At 40.5% G+C, this 20,231-nt stretch overlaps 1 protein-coding gene across 8 annotated transcripts in view; it reads left to right on the plus strand.

Annotated features, from left to right (window-relative positions):
* Positions 1–20,231, plus strand: part of gpr155b (G protein-coupled receptor 155b) — a 60,475-nt gene that overhangs the window by 32,401 nt on the left and 7,843 nt on the right. For all 8 annotated transcript variants that reach the window (XM_043693587.2, XM_043693586.2, XM_043693590.2 and 5 more), the window contains 5 exons: positions 2,531–2,614; positions 8,494–8,614; positions 9,236–9,314; positions 10,551–10,644; positions 16,905–17,100. In XM_043693587.2, the coding sequence (XP_043549522.2) occupies positions 2,531–2,614; positions 8,494–8,614; positions 9,236–9,314; positions 10,551–10,644; positions 16,905–17,100 (574 nt within the window). The remainder of the gene's footprint in view (positions 1–2,530; positions 2,615–8,493; positions 8,615–9,235; positions 9,315–10,550; positions 10,645–16,904; positions 17,101–20,231) is intronic.

Here is a 20,231-nt window from a genome sequence, read left to right on the forward strand (position 1 = left end):
TTTTTGATGTTAAAGTTGAGGTTAATTCATTATGATTTTGGTATATATTTTGAGATGTTGATGACTTGTATTTCAACTTATGCCAAGTTATGTACTGTATACTGAAAATATCAGTAATTCACTGAAAATCATCCTTTTTGATAGTGATGCTTCCAAACTCCAACAACATGAATAGTACTATCAGACTCCGGAGGGCTCAACCCTGTTCTGACAGAGACCAGCATCATTCCTAAGTCCTATCAATGACCCTTAACACAGAGAATTCCACTTCTCATAATTGCCAAATATAAAAGTGCATAAATATTGTTATAAACCAATTATCTGCTAGCTTTGTGTGCCATTTTGGTGTCCCTTACATATGGAAATGTTTAATTACCATAAAGGGAATGTAACAAAGGTTCACCAAACTAATTCCTGGGATGTAAATTTGTTCTATGACAAAAGATTGAATAGCCTGTCCGTCTATTCTGTGGAATGTGGAAAATCTGAGGGTGACATCATTCAAAAATAATCTTTTCTTGAGATGAGTACATATACTTGTTGCACCAGCTATATTTTACAATTGTTTTTAACAGAGACATCACACCTATGACGTTTGACTAGCTATTTACTGCTAAGCTTTGGGTGAGGGGAAGCTTTATCAGCTTGAACATTGAATTAATCATGTGACTATGCAATTTCTTAAAAAAAAAATTGAAGGGTCTGGAGTAACTGACTCCAGTTAATACAGGAATAAATTGAATATTTTGTTAAGAGACATGGATTCCACAGCAATTGAGTCAGGGACTTCTGTGGCACATAGACAGTGAGCTTGCTGTTTCCGTTTATTGTTTGGGCTGTCTCGTTTGTATTTTAACAGTGTACAGTATTGTTACTACTAGGTATCAACATAATGTAAGCAGTCACTGAGGGCTGTTTCTACGGACTCAGCTTTGAATAGTGTTTCAACAATTTCTGTTCCAGTACACCACACAAAATTATATAAATCAATAAGTTAGTATCTTACCAAAAGATGTCCCCTGTGGCAGTACCATAATCAATCAGTACTGCATTGAGATGTCATCTGAAATATGTACTTTAGCGTCTGAAGGAGAAATGGATCCCTCAGATTTGAAGACAAGAGTGCTATCACTATTCGATTGTGATAGGCAAACCTAATTTTTAGTATAAATCTATAAAAAGGATTAACCGCTATAACATAAAATAATTCTGTCAATTCAGAACCCTACTTCTGCTGTGTTGTAAGTTCCTGAAAATCCTATCAATCATTTTCTGTGTAAGATAGGTGCTTGACAAGGTACTCAGCCCCAGTTTATACTGCTTTCACACACCACAACTTTCCCCATTGCCACAACTTCTCTTCCTACTATCTAACTCCTCCTTTTGCTATTTTTAGATTTTCTCCCCAATAAACACCGACTAGCTTGACTCCAAATTGCTTGTCTTACTTACTTTACATTTAATAGATCGTAGAAAATTGCACTTGTACTTCAGAGTTCAGCCACATGAAGGAGCAAGCTATCCCAGCAGTAGTCAGCACCAGAGATCTTCACTGAAACAAAGCAAGGACACAACTACAATAAGAATTCCAGCTATGCAGAAGTTGCATTAAAATTGTATTTGCTCTACTGATGCCACATTTTCTCCCTCTGTTTGCATTTGACCACCAAAAAAACTTAGATGCCTCACTAGTGCTTATTCTATACCTGCTAATGCTATAGGAACACATACAGTCTTGCTCCTGACTCTCATCAAGATTTGGTTATTCATATAGCTAGACTTTGTACTCTAAACTTTTGGCCCAGATTACTCAGAAAACCTGCTCAGCAACTGAATGATGCATTTTACAATATATTCTATAAAATTTGGTGATCTTTATCAAACATATTATTCATTTTAGTTTGATAAATGCTATCAGTCCATTGTGATTGTGAAATAAAACCTTTTTATTTATATTATGTGTAACATCAGAGAGTGCCACAATCGATTAAGTTTAGGTATCACTCTCTTGATTGACTCAAATTTCATTTATCTAGAACAATGAGAGATTGCAACTGGTCATCTGTGGAAACTAATGATGAAGATGACCATTGTTAAAAATGAAATAAGAAAGGAAAATAAAGCAGTATTTGTTGTTTACTTCTGATCTTGATAATCTGGCACCTCCGCAAGGAGTTTTGTAAAAACAAGTTCCAATCTAAGGCATCTGGAGGCAGTAAACTCCACCTTTCTGTTCAGTTTCATTTATTTTAATCATCATTGTGCAGAGTAAGAAGCTGTGAATTAGCCCCAGGATTTTCCTTTTTACAATACTTCGCAGTAGTTGAGTAGTTAAATCTGTCATAATTAAGCATAACCTCTGATTTACCATGAACAATGCAATGAGCAACATTGTTATTTATAAATTAATTAGAATTGCCACTCAAAAAAACTTTAATTCTGTGCTGTTTCAAAGTTTTTTTTAAAATCATATGTTTGGCAATTACAATTGTAATTTGATTAACTTACACAACTTTGTTCTTTTATACAGGTTTGGTCTGTGGCTGTTATGCTTTTGAGTAAGAAATTTAAGCAGTTACCGCATTTATTCTCCATTAATCTGCTGCTTGCACAGGTAAGGTTCATCCAATATTAATTGTAAGGTTTCGTGGAATGACATTTACTTATGGATCATTGGCTGTGGCCATTGCATATTTTCTGAAGGTACTAGGCCAAAAAACAGGTCTCGACTATATTTCCTATTCCTCAGATGCTGTCAGACCTGTTGTGTTCTCTGGTATTTTCTGTTTTCAGTTCAGACCTTATGCAGATGCTGGAGATCAGAGTCAAAACATGTGGTGCTGGAAAAGCACAACAGGTCAGGCAGCATCCAAGGAGCAGGAGAGTCAATGTTTCAGGCATAAGCCTTTCATCAGGAATGTGGAGGAAAGGGGTCTGAGAGATAAATAGGAGGGTGCGTGTTGGAGGAAGGTAGCTGGGAAGGCAATAGGTAGATGCAGCTGGAGGGTGATGGTCACAGGTGGGAAGGAAGATGGACAGGTAGGACAATTTAAGAGGGCGGTGCCAAGTTGGAGGGTTGGATCTGAGATGAGGAAGGGGAGATGAGGAAACTGATGAAGTCAACGTTGTTGCTGTGTGGTTGGAGTGTCCCAAGCCAGAAGATGAGGTGTTCTTCCTCCAGTCGTCAGGTGGCTTGGATTTGGCAATGGAGGAGGTCTCGGACTTGCATGTCCTTGGTGGAATGGGAGGAGGAGTTGAAGTAGTCGGTCACAGGGTGGTGGGGTTGTTTGGTGCATGTGTCCCAGACATGTTCTCCGAAACATTGTGAGTTAGCATCCTGTGACCCCAATGTAGAGGAGACCACATCGAGAGCAACAGACACAGTAGATGAGGTGTTTGGATGTGCAGGAAAATCTCTGCTGGATATGAAAGGATCCTCTGGGGCCTTGGACAGAGGTGAGGGGGAGGTGTGTGTGCGGTGGTAAGGGAAGGTGCTGGGAGTAGAGGTTGGTTGGGGGGGTGGACCTAACAAGGGAGTTGCGGATAGAATGATCTTTATGGAAAGCATATGGGGTAGGGTAGGAAATATATCTTTAGTGGTAGGGTCTGACTGTAGATGGCAGAAGATAACGAACTCCCTCCAGAGATTAGTGGGGTGGAAGGTGAGGACCAGGAGGGTTCTATCTTTGTTGCGGTTGGAGGGGAGGGGTGGGGTTCAAGGGTGGAGGTTCGGTAAGTGGAGGAGATGTGCTGGAGGGCATTGTTGATCATGTGGGAGGGGAAATTGTGGTCTTCGAAGTAGGAGGCCACCTGTGATGTTCTGGGGTGCAATTGCTCCTCCTGGGAGCAGATACGGCAGAGGAATTGGGAGTAAAGGAAAGCGTTTTTACAGGAGTGGGTGCTGGGAGGAGGTATAGTCCAGTTGTAGTCGATGGGTTTGAAGTAGATGTCCATGTGAATCAGTCAATGGAGCTGGAGACAGAGGTGACTAGGAAGGAGAGGGAGGTATCTGAGATGGTCCAGGTGAACTTGACGTCAGGGTGGAAGGTATTTGTGAAGTTGATGAACTGTTTAACCTCCTCGTGGGAGCACAAGGTGATGCCAATACAGTCATCAACATAGCAGAGGAAAAGGTGGAGAATGGTGCCAGTGTAACTGAGGAAGATGGACTGTTCCACATATCCGACGAAGAGACAGGCATAGCTGGGACCCATGCGGGTGCCCATGGCTACCCCATTGGTTTGAAGGAAATAGGAGGACTCAAAGGAGAAATTGTTGAGGGTAATGACCAATTCTGCCAATTGAATGAATGTGTTGGTGGAGAAGTACTGGTTCGATCAGCAGGAGAGGAAGAAACAGAACCAAAAGAGAAAATGCTGGAAAATCTCAGCAGGTCTGCCAGCATCTGTAAGGATAGAAAAGAGCTGGCGTTTTGAGTCTAACTGACTCTGTCAAATTGTCGATGGGACATTGGCCGCCTTAATTTCTTTGCCTCTCTTACCCATTCCAACCTCTCTCCATCCGAACTTTCTCCCCTTCGCTCCCTTAGGTCCAACCCCAACCTTGTCATCAAACTTGCTGACAAAGGGGGTGCTGTTGTCGTTTGGCGTACTGACCTCTACCTCAAGAGGCTGAGCACCAACTCTCAGATTCCTCCTCCTACCTCCCCCTGGAGCATGACCACACCACTGAGCATCAAGCCATTGTCTCCAACACCGTGACTGACCTAATTTCCTCCGGATGCCTCCCCCCACACAGCTTCCAACCTCATAGTTTCCCAATCCTGGACAGCCCGTTTCTGCCTACTCCCCAAAATCCACAAGAAGGACTTCCCGCAGGCCCATTGTGTCAGCATGCTCCTGCCCGGCTGAACTTATTTCCTCCTACCTTGACTCCATCCTCACTCCTCTGATTCACTCCCTCCCCACCTACATCCGGGATTCCTCTAATGCCTTGCGACACATTGACAGCTTTCAATTCGCAGGCCCTAACCACCTTCTATTCACCATGGATGTGCAATCTCTTTACACCTCCATCCCACACCAAGACAGCTCGAAAGCTCTTCGCTTCTTTCTCGAAAAGAGACCCAAACAATCTCCATCCTCCACCTGGCTGAACTTGTTCTCAGCTTTGACAAAGGGTCAGTTAGACTCGAAATGTCAGCTCTTTTCTCTCCTTACACGTTGCCAGACCTGCTGAGATTTTCCAGTATTTTCTCTTTTGGTTTCAGATTCCAGCATCTGCAGTAATTTGCTTTTATTTAGGAAGAAACGGAAGTCATTGGAGCCTTCACCATGGTGGATGGGTATGTATAGGGACTGGGATGTCCATGGTGAAGATGAGGTGTTGGGGGCCAGGAAACAAAAGTCATGGTGGAGGGTGTGGGTGATGTCCTGAATGTATGTGGGAAGTTCTTGGACCAAGGGGGACAGGATGTTGTCAAGATATGAGGAGATAAGTTCGGTAGGGCAGGAGCAGGTGAAGATGATAGGTTGACTTTGCTTATGTCAGTCAAGCAGACTCCTTTGTCTGGTCGTGTCAAATTTCTTAGTTATTGTATCTATCCAAATAAAGTGGAGTACACCAGCACACTCCTGTCTTGTATCTTGTAAATGGTGAAAAACCTTCCCCTCCGTGGGGAATCAGGAAATGAACTATTTCTTGCAGTATGCCCAGTTTCTGACCTTGCGCAGTAGCCATAACATTTATGTGCCAGGGTCATTTGAATTTCTGGTTAATGGCGACCCCATTATTGTGATGTTGGGGATTTGACAATGATAATGCCATTAAGTGTCAGAGAAAGGTGGTTAGGTTCTTAGTAGGAGATAGTAATTGCCTGGCACTTATATAGCACAAATGTTACTAGCCACTTATTATCACAATCCTGTATGTTGTCCAGGTCTTGCTTTATGGAGCATGGACTGTTTTATTAGCTGAGGAATGGTGAGTGGACATGGCATTCATCAGCAAACTGCCCACTTTTGACCTTAAAATAAAAGGCAGGTCATTATATAAAAGCAATAAGTGACAATTTCACTGGATTGACAATCAAGAGCCCAAACTAATGCCCTGGGCCATGGGGTCAAATTACATCATGGGTGTAATTTAAATTCAATAAAATTCAATAAGCAATGGGAATAAAAACAGTCACCATGAGACTAGCTATGTAACCATTGTTGTAAAAATACAACTGGTTCTTTTGCAGAAGGAAATCTGCCTTCCTTCTAAGGATATGGGGTGGGCAATTTAGAACAGAGCTGAAAAACATTTCCTCACCCAGACTGTTGTGACCATTTGGAGTTCTCTGCCACAGAAAACAGTTGAAGCCAAAAAAAAATGTTTTCAAGGAGTTAGATTATAATTCTTATGTCTGAAAAGATTAGAGGTATGGGGTGAAAGTGGGAACAGGGTACTGAGTTGGATGATTAGCCATAATCTCATTGAATTGTAGAGCAGATTTGAAGGGCCAAATGGCCTACTCCTATTCCTAGCTGCTACATTTCTATAAAACTAATCGTGATAGTTGGACAAGCATTGAGGAACTCCTGCAGTGATGTTTTAGAACTGAGATGATTAGTTTCCAAATCCAAATACATCATTGGGTTATATATGTCCAACAACATGACAGTTTTCCCACTGATGTCCTTTAAATAGTGTTGCTTGATGTCAAATGTTGTCTTGATTTCAAGGGCAGTCACTCACCTCACTTGGAATTTAGCTCATGTGCATGTTTTGAACAAGTCTGGGATCAAGTAGTCCTGAAAAACCCAAACTGAACAGGTTATTGATGAGTAAGTGCCACATGATAGCATTATTCATGACTCCTTCCATTGGTACCTGAGAGCAAGTTGATGGAATAGTAATTGATCAGATTGAATTGCATTTTCTTTTGGACAACCTTTTAATTTTTAGAGCAAATTCTTGGTTGTAGAGTTGTATTATACCTTTAATGGAACAGCTTGGCTAGTTGTATGTCTAGTTCTGGAGCATAAGTCTTTGAAACTGCAGACTGAATTTTGTTGAGGTGTGGGTCTAGAACTCTTTTTAATGTGTCAATAAGCTAATTTTTTTTTTGATTTTACATGGAATGAATCGGGTTGGCTGAAGGTGAGCATCTGTAATGTTTAGCATCTCAGGAAAAAGCTAAAAGGGATCATTCTTTGGTGCCTCTGCGTGAAAATGGCCTTCAGTTTTCTATATTGTATTTGGCTGTTCTAGGATAGAGGTATTCATGGAATCTCTTTCCGAATTTGTTGCTTAATTGTCTGCCACCATTCATACCTAAAAATGGGACAGGACTGCCGAATTTTAATCCCACAATGAGTTATAATTAATTTTAGCGTAGTCTTCAACATGGTGCTTCTAATAATTAGCAACCATGTAGTTCTGTGTTGCATTTTCTTTAGGTTGGCATCTAAAGTTCAGGTAAATGTATGGCACCAATTTTGTTCTTCCACATTCTCGACTGAGTTAAAAATCACACAACACCAGTTTATAGTCCACCAGGTTTATTTGGAAGCACTAGCTTTCAGAGCACTGCTCCTTTACAACCACTTGATGAAGGAGCAGCACTCCGAAAGCTAGTGTTTCCAAATAAACCTGCTGGTATATAACCTGGTGTTGTGTGTGATTTTTAACTTTGTAAACACCAGTCCAACACAGGCTTTTCCACATAATTTTGGACTGAAGTAAGGTTGGTCATCAGGTTGACAATGTTGGAGTAATGAAGAATAAGCAAAGAAATAAGAATAAGAAAAGAAAAAGTTTAAAATGGCATTGGGATACATTGGTGGCTGCTATCACACATAGCAGCTCAAGTATAATCTGTTGCACTTAGTACGGTGACAGTATCAAATAGTATGATGAAAGGATCTGTCATGGCAAAGAAAGAATTTACAATGTATGCAGCTGATATCTAAATATATTGAAGTTATTTGACACCAAAATGGAGATTTTTTTTGTAAGTGTAAAATCTGTGGGAATGTAGAAATTAGTACTGCTGATACCTATAATTGTTGCATATCAAAATATATGGGCTTTTAATAACTATGTTAGGACTGTCAATAAAGAAATGGGCTTGTCAGCACTATTCTACACTACTCAATAAGAAAACAGTGTGGATAACAATTCAGAAAAACAGTGAACAGCAATTAGTAAATTAAAAATGTAAGTTTCCTTATCCAAGCAGTTGCTACGACTGAAGTTATTTTATGACATTAAGCTTCATTTGCCTTTTGACCAATGGCCAATGATGCTGGGATTTGATGAGGATTTATGAATAGTTGCAATTTTATAAATGAAACAAATGAAAATTTCTGCAACTGAAGGAAATTAAATGGAGTATTTGCAGAGTTCAACCTGGAGATTCAAGAGATGGTCAGCAGACTTTGCAGAATAAATTGTCAAATTCTAATACTTTAATCTGTCAATGAACTGAATATTGATTACTTTCTCAGTTAGGTTTTTTACACTTTTTAAAAAAAAATTTTCCAGAGTATGGTCTGTTTGGGAATGATCATGTGGTATGTTATCACCAAGCAAAATACTCGTCTTGGTCAAGTGCTGGTCTTCATTGTGCTATATTGTTCTTTGTATAGTACGTATGTATGGACAGGTAAGATCATTTTAGACGATTGTTTTAACCCATTCACTTTGCTTTCCTCTGTTGTTTGCTATAATAGTTCTGTGTATTTTGATTTCTCATTACGTGTCACTACTTATTATGTTTTCTTTGTCTTTCCTCCCTTCTCCCAATCTATTTATTGTCTGTTTTCCTCTTTATAACAATGACTAATTCTGCTAGTTCCCTATTTTCACTTTTTCTATTTTGCCCCTTTTCTTTCCCTGACTTCCTGTTCCCTTTGCCATCTCATTCTCTTCTTATATTTTCCTTTTCTTCCTTTTGTTTGCTTCTTTTACTATTACTTTTCTTTCCTATGTAATTCAGTTTTCCTCCTTTCCACTTTCCTCCCCTCTCATTTTTTCCCTGATTTCTTTATCTTTTCTCTTTCACTCTCTTCTGTATCCTATGAGGCTTTTCACAAAATCATCTGAGTTGCTGCATCATAGGCATTTCAAATATTCTTGCAGACACAAGTGATGTCACATTTTTGAAAGAACAGATCACTGATCTAATCACTTGTTTCACAATTTGGAGCCCTGATAGAAACACAGCTGATTTACTGTGTTTTTTTCATAGTGGTCTAAAATGTCCACAACCAATTTCTTTTAATAGGTCTCATTGCTCTCTCATTACTCCTGTTGGAGAAAAATGCATCCAAGCAAAAAGGATTCTTCATCATTGCTGGATGGGGGTGAGTGGAAAACTTACACATTTTCAAAATTTATCTGTGGATGCTGTTATTGATAGGTGATAGTCAACAACAAACTAAGCAAGAATGGGACCTGAATAGCATGATATTTATTTTATAATATTATGGCATAGCTAATAATTTTACCATTTGTTCGTCTAAATAACATACTTCAAAATTGAATGGACTGATTTCAACACAGTATAAAGATAAGAAATGGCCATGGAGAAAAGGTTTGCCTTTAGATGAAATGGAGATCTTGATCCTTGAATTGTTTTAAAATAATCTATTTACATTGGGATTAGGATGTTTTGGGTTATTTGATCTGTTTTAGAAATTTGTGGATTTTCTCGGCTGTTGTGGTAGAATTTGTCATGGCTATCAAAATGCAAACCAATTTTTCAAAGCATATTGTTGGATGTGGATTGGCCTGGGCTTCCTCTATGAATTAAAGCTCTTAATAAAATGACTTTTATTTTTAGATTAATAGTTACATACCATTAACCAAGCTAGGAAAAGCCTCACAAAAGAGCAAAATGATACATTGAGTTAATGGTGGAGGTAGTGCTCTACTTAGTACTGCACTGTCTTCGCTTGTTATAATTTGAAATGATTAAATATAGTCAGACTTATAAGAACTGAAATCCCATTTGTTAACCCTACTGTTAAACAAACCTGCTCATCAACTGTTAAATGTTTCAACTTGCCGAGTGATTTCTTGATTTAAAGATTGTGTAAAGATTGGAGGGACATGTTAGGACCACCTGAGTAAAGCTCACTTATCTCACTTCAGTCATTTGTGTGTACTGTTGTTATAGTCTTTTGTATGGGTAAATTTAGAGCTCGATAAATCGACATGCATTAAAATGCTCAAGATTAAGATCCTCAACCTGCTAAAAGGAGCAATTGATGCACTAAACCAGAAGGCATCTATAGCAGACTTCATTTTGCCATTCACATTTTATTTTATATATTTATACATGTTGTCACAACTGTGCTTGCATGTCAACCAAAGGCATCCATCTTGAAACATATGTTGATTTTGGTAATGGAAGACTGCTTTAAAGATCAATTTGTACTAGGTTTTCTGTCTATATTTGTCCACTACCACAGAAATTAGCACTTAATGTATTTCATGATGATAATCTTAGCTGATATCCATTCTTAATTTCTGTAACAATTATATTGTTGTAATCCATTACTCTAGCAATTAATAGTTATGTGTTTTTATTTTATTAGAATACCAGCATTCATTGTGGGAATACTACTGTTAACTGGTCACCCAAATACACACACACTGGGAGATTCAGCATTCTTTTATGGAAATACTCAGGTATGAATTAAATACGAATTCTGGAAACATCCTAAAAATATATTGTTGAAATTGCTTTAAGCTCTTAATTATGCCATACTACTAGCATGGAACTATAAAACTACAGAGATTCATATTTCTTTCCAATTGTTGTACAAGGATCATTTAAACTAATGTTATATTACCAACATACAAACTTGAATGGTAAAATTAATTCATAGTTTGAAAATCTTGAAATCTGATGCTCTTTTGCCATTGGGATCAACATAGAACATACTTCTAGGATTTAATGCTTACACTATCAAAAAAAAGCTAATAATTATATAGAATGGTTGAGCTTTCATTGTTATGGCTTATAATAAAAGAATCCTCCAGATAGATAGAATTTGCATCACTAAAGAAGTCTTTTCAGCAGATTTTTATGTTCCACATGTGTTCATTTACCTCGTCTTACCCAGTCAAGAAATGGTGTGATATTGCATTAAAGAACAAAGGATTTTCAGATTTTGTTTTGTCACAGAAGTCAAGTTGGAAAATATCAGTGCTGCCCAACCATTGGTGCATACGCACCCAATGTTTTATTTTGTGCATGATAACAACAGGTCAGTCTTAATAACCGGCATCATTAAAGCAGCTTGAGGACAAAAGACCTCTGTACTGAAGTGGCTTCGGAGAGATGCAATTAAACAAAGTGAGGGACTATGATGCTGCTACTAAAGCAAAAAAATCCAAAGTAGTTTCTTGATTTTTCTTCAGGATAAGATGGAAGATGTATTTTGATCTGAGTATTAAGACCCTTCCATTTTTCTATTGAATACATGGTCAAGTTGAATTTAAACCACTTAGTGATTTTGGTAATGTTCTTTTGGGTTCTGAGCCATAAAAATAAATTAGCTCTCAAGTTCAATCTTCGGTCAGGGCTTAGTTAACTGATCTCAGTCAGGGAGGCATAAGTGGACCTGTAATTAGCCTCAGTGACGTGGAAGAGAACAATGTCTTTGTGAAATTACCAATAAAGTAGTAATTATATACTGTAATTTGCTAAGTTCAGGAAATGTGCATTTATTAGAACATTAATTAGATTTTGAAAGGTGCATCTGCAATACATTATGATATTTGCTAAAATTTAGGTAGACGGGTAGAAATTAGAATATGTAGGCTTACTGTTCACTAATATTAGCAAGACTGTTCATATAATTATAAAGCAGCATAGTTCTAAGTTTTATGTCAACACATGACTAATTGTGGAAATTCGGGTATTCTTTGTTGTCGAAATTGTTGAAGCAGCACAGTTGTCTTAGATGGGATTTGGGAAAAATAACTTTAATTGAAAAGAAGAACTGTAAATATCTATTATTTTTAGTGTTGTATTTGCATAGCACATGTAGAGACTTCCATGTAATGAAAAATCCCAATCCTATGGTGCAGTGGTGAGGTGGGAAATAGATGAATCAAACTAACCGGAGCATTCCTGGCAACTAGGAATGGCATAGTGGCATACAGGTGCCCCGGCCACACCAGGCTACTTGTCCTGCTCCTCTCGCTTCTCCTCATGCACAGATGAAGATAGGCCATTACCTTTCACCCCTTGAAGCTCACATTCTCTCCGGTGTGTACTGAAAGGAATCCCAAGGTCTGTCCAGGCAGCAGAATCGCTTCTTTGGTATCCAGGTGAATGATAAATCAGTAAAATATGATTAGGGTTATCTGTGATAGGGCACTTCCTGGGCATTGTCAGCCATGTCCTTACAAAGTAATCAATATATTGAAGGAGCATTTCAATGATTTGCTTAGAAGTGTGAATATCTTTTGAGTGATTTGACTAGCATTCTTAGATTTAGCTTAGATTAGTTGCAGTGTGGAAACAGGCCCTTCTGCCCAACAAGTCCACACCGACCCACCAAAGCGCAACCCACCCATTGTCTTTCTACAAATATCACATGGAAGGAGCAAAAGGTGAAGGAATTCAAGGTGATTTTGATTCCAGTGGGACTATGTGTCCACCTGTGCCACTGAGAAGGAGATCCTTCTAGGAAGCTGCCATTGTCTGTGATTGCCAGATTGATGCTTGGTGATGTCTAGAAAGTTAATCCATTGGAGGTGTCACTTACTGTGAGCTGGGGCATGGTGCTCATCCCCTCTGTCCTGTGGGATAAGACATGGATGAGGAGATGGCTGATGCTGCTCCTACACTTGCAGAAATCACTCCTCAGGTTGGTCATTCACTGACTTATGGAGAAGCTGCATGAACAGCCCCTATTCTGCTGTGAAGACTGTGCATATCAAAGACTGGAAACCTCTAAACAAAGCAGAAATATCTTTCAGTGTATTTCGCATCACCTCTCACTGTGAAACACACTCTTAGAACAAGTCCTGTGAACAAAGTCCATTCACTTAGGCAAGAAGGCATCTATCATATCTGGTAGAAAGAGCCTTCTTCCCCTTTCAGTTGCTCAGTCTCTTCGTCCCCTGTTGTCAGGTAAAACAAGGTGAAAGAATAAGTTCCAAGAAACCCATGTGCTCAGAGTTCAAACAAGCACCAGGATTAAAAACTATGTTATTGGCTTTTTAAATATCTTTATATGTCAGAGCCACTTGTCCCTCAGATGTTTATTTGTGCAAATGAATACACTCAGGTTAGACCTGGATCAGATGGGCCTTCCTGCTATGGACTTAATCAGGATAGAGATAGGAGCTGGTGGGCTGCCAAACCATGACCATCTTGCTTGATTAAGTGTCTTTGTTCCACCACCAAACTGGCCATGGGAAAGGGCCTTAAATATGACTCATGATGTTTATAACTAAATAATTTCTCATTTCTATCTAAATAAAATTGTTGTTTGCTTAAATATTTCTTTCTTTGACATATACATTCTGCCTATGGTGTTTCTTGCCACTGATATTTTGTTCCCACATTTGGTTCCCAACTGTTCTATGATCACTCATCACTGCCTGATGAAGGGCTAATGCCCGAAGCATCTGTTCCCCTGCTCCTTGGATGCTGACTGACCTGATGTGCTTTTCCAGCACCACACTCTCAAGCCAGCCCAAAACCGCTCTTTACTACAAGAGTTGAAAAGCAAGGCTAATAATCTTGCAAGAAGCTTGTTTGTACCTATTTGCATGAATTCACATTTTATTACCACGTAATCTTAATTAATTAGTATGCCATTTCTAATTCCCTCAACCACTAGAGAGAAACTAAACTGATTGTTTACTTGGCAGGACTGATGTTTGAAGAGAAACTGGATGAGTTAGGTTTATATTCACTGGACTTTAGAAGATTGAGGGAGGAGGGTATGGGATTTTCAATGAAACTTACAAAATTTAAACTGGTCTAGACAGAGTAAACACAGGAAAGATGTTACAGATGACTGGGGGTCACAGTCTAAGGATGCGGGTAAGTCATTTAGGACAGATGAGGAGAGATTTTTTTCATGCAGAGAGTGGTGAGCCCAGGGAGTTCTCTGCCACAGAAGCCAAAACATTGAATGTTTTTAAAAGGGAGTTAAGCTGAAAGGGGTCAAAAGGTATGAGGAGAAAGTAGAAACCAATTATTGAGTTGGATGATCATCCATGATCATATTGAATGGTGGAGTAGGTTCAAAGGGCTTATATCTGCTCTTATTTTCTGTGTTTCACTGTAGAGAGTAACTTTTCCCAATCTTCAGAGTGGGTACTGGCAACAGTATGCTATTGGCTGCTCTGTACCTCCACACTCTGTACCGCTGTACCTTCTGTCAGTAGCTCAGGCAATGCTTCACAGGCAATGACCATCCGCAAACCACCTCTCCCTCTGGCCTGTGGATATTGACATTAGAGATGTACCAGCCTCATTGCACCCTCACAGCACATTTCCGACCCACTTATAATACAGTTCTACATTTTCATCCTGCACCTCTCAATGGAAAATTAGGGTCCAGACCATGTGCACACCGGACAGGGACTCATGGATTAGACAAAAGTGAGAACTGCAGATGCTGGAGATTAGATTTGAGAGTGTGGTGCTGGAAGAGCACAGTAGGTCAGGCAGCATCTGAGGAGCAGAAAAATCAACATTTCGGGCAAAAGCCCTTCATCAAAGTACATCTGAGCTCATTGCTTGCATCTTAGTATTCACTCACTTTGTACTTAATTGAATGCTTACATCACTCTGCCTTTCTATTTGTGATTTGGCTCCTCAGCCAGAGTTTAAAGTCTTACAGCTCTTCTGTTTTGTTATGCCTTTTAGTGCAGACACAAAGCCAAACTGCTTGCCATGGATGTCAGCAGTGATTCGTTAAAGGGTGAACACATTGCAATACAGCACCATCTTATATCAATCCTGTACCTGTACTATGTGCCAGCAGCAAGCGCAGCAAACACTAAATTTGGTGTTTCAACCAAATGGCCAAGATTAAAGGAAGTAGTCCTCAGTCAAAACAAGGGAAACAATCTTCAGTCAGGGGTTCCAGCACAGTCAGCCAAGTTCAGCTACTGATTTCAGTCCAGGGACCAGGACATGGTCACTCAGCAGCTTGGGGCAGTCAAGGGTTCAGTATCACTTCATTCTGGGGAGTGCACCACTATCAGCCTTATGTCTGGAGCAACCAGTCTTGGGATTCATGGTAAGTCATTTGGGGAGCTACAAAGAGATCAGTTAAGGATCTAGTCAGTCATCAATCAGGTCTGTCCATCCAGTTGGGTCTATGGTCTATGGTCTATGGTCTGACCTCTGCTCTGTCCACTAAAGATCAAGACTGAAGAACAGGGGCCACTGTTCTGTCAGGGAAGCTGAGGAACTCGAAAGTGGGGATTAGAGGTAGAAAACAGCGGTAACTCAATATATAAGGAAGGGAGATGATGGAGAATGTGAAGAAAAGAGCAATGCAGGAGGGGACTTTATTGACAGTCTGCACTCCTATGATGGATTTGACAGTGCACTCCTATGTCTGGCATGATGATGCAGTGTCTCTGGAGCTCCGGGGTAAGAGAGAGATGAACTCTTTAAAAACAAAGGCTAAGTAGGAGTGTAATAGATTACTTATTAATGATTTTTACAGGTTTTCAATCATTATCTGGGGCTTCCCATGCAGAATAGGCAGCTCATACAAATTTAGTGTAGAAGAACCCAAATGCTGTATTAAAAGAAATTGCACAAGTAGGAGCTTTCAATAGCAGAGGTTAAAATATATGGATGTAGGTTTGCTTGCTGAGCTGGAAGGTTCACATCCAGACGTTTCGTCACCCTACTAGGTAACATCTTCAGTGGGCCTCCGAGCGAAGCGCTACTGATGATTCCTGCTTTCTGTTTATGTTTGTTTCTTTCGGATGGTGATGTCATTTCCTGTAGTGACGCCATTTCCTGTGGTTATGTCATTTCCTACTATGCAGAGCAGAGGAAAATCACCTATACCATGTATTCGAAAAGAATGGGTACCCAATGAATACAATCGGCTGATTTCTCAGCAACACCCCAAGCAAGCAGACAAAACACGTCCAGAAACCCTAGCCAATCTCCCTACATCAAAACTGCCAGGAAATGACTGCCAGGCTACTCTGATCTGTTCGCATCATGGCAGCCCACAAACCCACCAACACAAAAAAAAGCAGCTAATGAACTTGAAAGACCCTACACAGCCAACAAGCAAAACTAACGTCATTTACAAAATACCATACAAGAACTGTAACAAACGCTACATTGGACAAACAGGTTGAAAAGTAGCCACTAGGATACATGAACGTCAACTAGCCACAAAACGACATGACCCTCTCTCACTAGTATCCTTACATATAGATAAGGAAGGACACCATTTCGAGTGGGACAACACATCCATCCTAGGACAAGCCAAACAAAGACATGCATGAGAATTCCTAGAAACATGGCATTCCAGCCAGAACTCTATCAACAAAGATACCGAGTTAGACCCCATCTACCACCACCTGAGAAAAAGAACAGGAAATGACATCGTCACGGGAAATGACATCACCAACCCAAAGAAACATATAAATAGAAAGCAGGATTCATCAGTAATGCTTCGCCCGGAGGCCCACTGAAGATGTTACCTAGTAGGGTTACAAAACGTCTGGAAATGAACCTTCCAGCTCAGCGAGCAAACTTGCGTCCAGAACCTCAACCTGAGCTACAAATCTTCTCAAAACTTGTTAAAATATGTGACTAGAATTATCAACTCAAGTCTGTTTGCTACAAGAGGTGTGGACTGTATTCTGAATATTTTTATTGATCTGACCCTCATTCAGATTCTTTGGAAAGTTCCTTGTTCACATGCTTGTCATTGCAGGTTATTAGTACAGCAGCAGTGCTATCATGTAGCATTATTCTTGCGGGTTCATCATTGATGTTACTGAGTCGGAAGAGGCATGATAATGCTTACCAGATACTACAGCGCGATTCTATTTCCAGCAATGCGAGTGAGAATCCTAGCCGAACAACAGCTACAAATGTCACTCCTGATGTAGAATTTGCAACTGGAGAAGGTGATGGTCTTTTTGATTTATATAACATGAAATGACTGATGTAGATTTATTCTCATTTCCTACTTAAAGATACTATATGCACTGTATTTTCTTATTATGCAAAGATAGTCTGGGTTGCTTCCCTGTCTGCCACCTGTGTTCCCCAGATTGCTTGCATTTTATTTCTTTATTCACATTAGTATATTTAGCAGAATGCTGAATCTTAGATTTACTTAACCTGGTGCCATTATTTAAGAAAGATAGTAAGGAAAAGTTGGGGAGCTATCGACCAGTGAGCCTGACATCGGTGGTGGGCAAGTTGTTGGAGGGAATTCTAGGGGACAGGATTTACATAAATTTGGAAAGGCACGGACTGATTAGGGACAGCCAACATGGTTTTGTGTGTGAGAAATCATGTCTCACTAAATTGATTGATTGAGTTTTTTGGTCGGTTGAATGAGCATTTTCGAGGCAATTATTTAGCTGGTGCTGACTCAACATATAATCCCAGACATTATATGATACTGTCAATACCAGTCCACACAAAAAAATTAAATCGGCATGATTTAATAATATGTGATCATGGTTACCTTTGTCTACAAGCATATTTGGCTTCAATTATGCAATCGCTGTGTAGTATAAGAAATGATAGCCAAATTGTGCACAGTAAGCTCCCACAAACAACAGTGTGACAGTTACAAGATGATCTGCTTTTGTGATGTTGATTGGGAACTGAACGTTGGCTGGACATCAGGGATAACTCTCCTGATAGTCACCAAGATAATGAGATGAAATCATTCCTGTCCACCTGCGAGAGCAGATTGGCTCTCGGTTTAACATATTTGAATGTTGACACCTTTAACAGAATACTGAAAGGCGAACTTCTCTTTCCAACTTCTCTTTCCAATCCTCCCTCCAAACGAAAGGAGTAGCCATGGGCACCCGCATGGGCCCCAGCTATGCCTGCCTCTTCATAGGATATGTGGAACAATCCATCTTCCGCAACTACACTGACCCCACCCCCCACCTTTTCCTCCGCTACATCGATGACTGTGTCGGCGCCGCCTCGTGCTCCCACAAGGAGGTTGAACAGTTCATCCACTTCACCAACACCTTCCACCCGACCTCAAATTCACCTGGACAGTCTCAGATTCCTCCCTCCCCTTCCTCGACCTTTCTATTTCCATCTCAGGCGACCGAATCAACACGGACATCTACTACAAACCGACCGACTCCCACAGCTACCTGGACTATACCTCCTCCCATCCTGCCCCCTGTTAAAAACGCCATCCCATTCTACCAATTCCTTCGACTCCGCCGCATCTGCTCCCAGGAGGACCAGTTCCAAAAACGCACAACCCAGATGGCCTCCTTCTTCAAGGACCGCAATTTCCCCCCCGACGTGGTCGACGATGCCCTCCACCGCATCTCTTCCACTTCCCGCTCCTCCGCCCTTGAGCCCCGCCCCTCCAACCGCCACCAGGACAGAACCCCACTGGTCCTCACCTACCACCCCACCAATCTCCATGTACAGCGCATCATCCGCCGACATTTTCGCCACCTCCAAACGGACCCCACCACCAAGGATATATTTCCCTCCCCTCCCCTATCAGCATTCTGTAAAGACCACTCCCTCCGTGACTCCCTCGTCAGATCCACACCCCCCACCAACCCAACCTCCACTCCCGGCACCTTCCCCTGCAACCGCAGGAGGTGCAAGACTTGCGCCCACACCTGCCCCCTCACCTCCCTCCAAGGCCCCAAAGGAAACTTCCATATCCACCACAAATTCACCTGCACCTCCACACACATCATCCTCTGCATCCTCTGCACCCGATCTGGCCTCCTCTATATTGGGGAGACAGGCCGGCTACTTGCGGAGCGTTTCAGAGAACACCTCTTTGCATTAAACAAGATGTAGTTTATTGATTGATATTGGGAGCAAGGTATAGTGTTATAATAGGTATTGTTACTGAGACCACAAAGGAGACATGGAAACATAGAAAATAAAACAGGAGTAGGCCCTTTGACCTTTCAAACCTACTCGACCATTCATTATGATTGTGCTGATCATCTAACTCCATGATCAGTTTCCGTTTTTCCCCCATATTCTTTTGATCCCTTTCGCCCCACGTTTTATATCCAGCATATCATACAATGTTTGGCTTTGACTGCTTTCTATGGTAGCAAATTCCACAGATTTACCACTCTCTGGATGAAGAAATTTCCCTTCATCTCAGTCCTAAATGGCTCTTCTTCCTGCCTTTGTGACCAAAGTAGATAACTTCACATATACTGCATTTGCCCAATCATTATGCTTGTCCAAATCACACTCCAGCATCTCTACATCCTCCTGAAAACTAGCTTCCCATCCAGTTTGGAGATACTACTTTTAATTCCCTAATCAAAATCATGAACCTATATTTTGAATATCAGGAATCCTAGCACTGACCCATGTGGTACCCACCAATCACTGCTTGCCATTTGGGAAATGACCCATTTATTCCTATTGTTTCCTGTCTGCCAAATAATTTTCTATCCATCTGTATACACTGCCCCCAGTCACTGCTTTAATTCTACACACTAATCTCTTATGTAGAACTTTATTGAAAGCTTTCTGAAGGTCAACTCTGAGTTATGTCCTCAAACAATTCTGATACACATGTCCAGCATGATTTTCCTTTCAATAAATCAGTGCTTACTGTCTAATGCTATCACTATTTTCCGTGTGCTCTTCTATAAAACCTTTTATAATGCACTTGAGCATTTTCGACACTAATGACTTCAGACTGGCTGGTCTGTAATTCCCAGTTTTCTCTCTACCTTTTTTAAATGGAGGGGTTACATTAGCTACCCTCCAAGCTGTAGAAACTTTTCAGAATCTTGGAAGATGACCTCAAACCTATTTCTATGGCCACGTTCTTGAGCACTTTGGGATGTAAATCATCAGGCGTTGTGGATTTATCGGCCTTCAATCCCATTTCTGTACTAATATGAATTTCCTCTCATTCCTCTTTCTCACTAAACCCTGTGTTCCCCAACATTCATGGTATGCAATTTGTGTCCTCCTTTGTAAACACAGAAGTATAAATTTAGTTGGGTTAACCATTTCTTTGTTTCCCCTTTATAAATTCCCTAATTTCTAACTGTGG

This window comes from Chiloscyllium plagiosum, unplaced genomic scaffold (assembly GCF_037043375.1).
Source record: "Chiloscyllium plagiosum isolate Xiang-an unplaced genomic scaffold, Cpla_swu_hap1 HiC_scaffold_7, whole genome shotgun sequence".
Taxonomy (NCBI): domain Eukaryota; kingdom Metazoa; phylum Chordata; class Chondrichthyes; order Orectolobiformes; family Hemiscylliidae; genus Chiloscyllium; species Chiloscyllium plagiosum.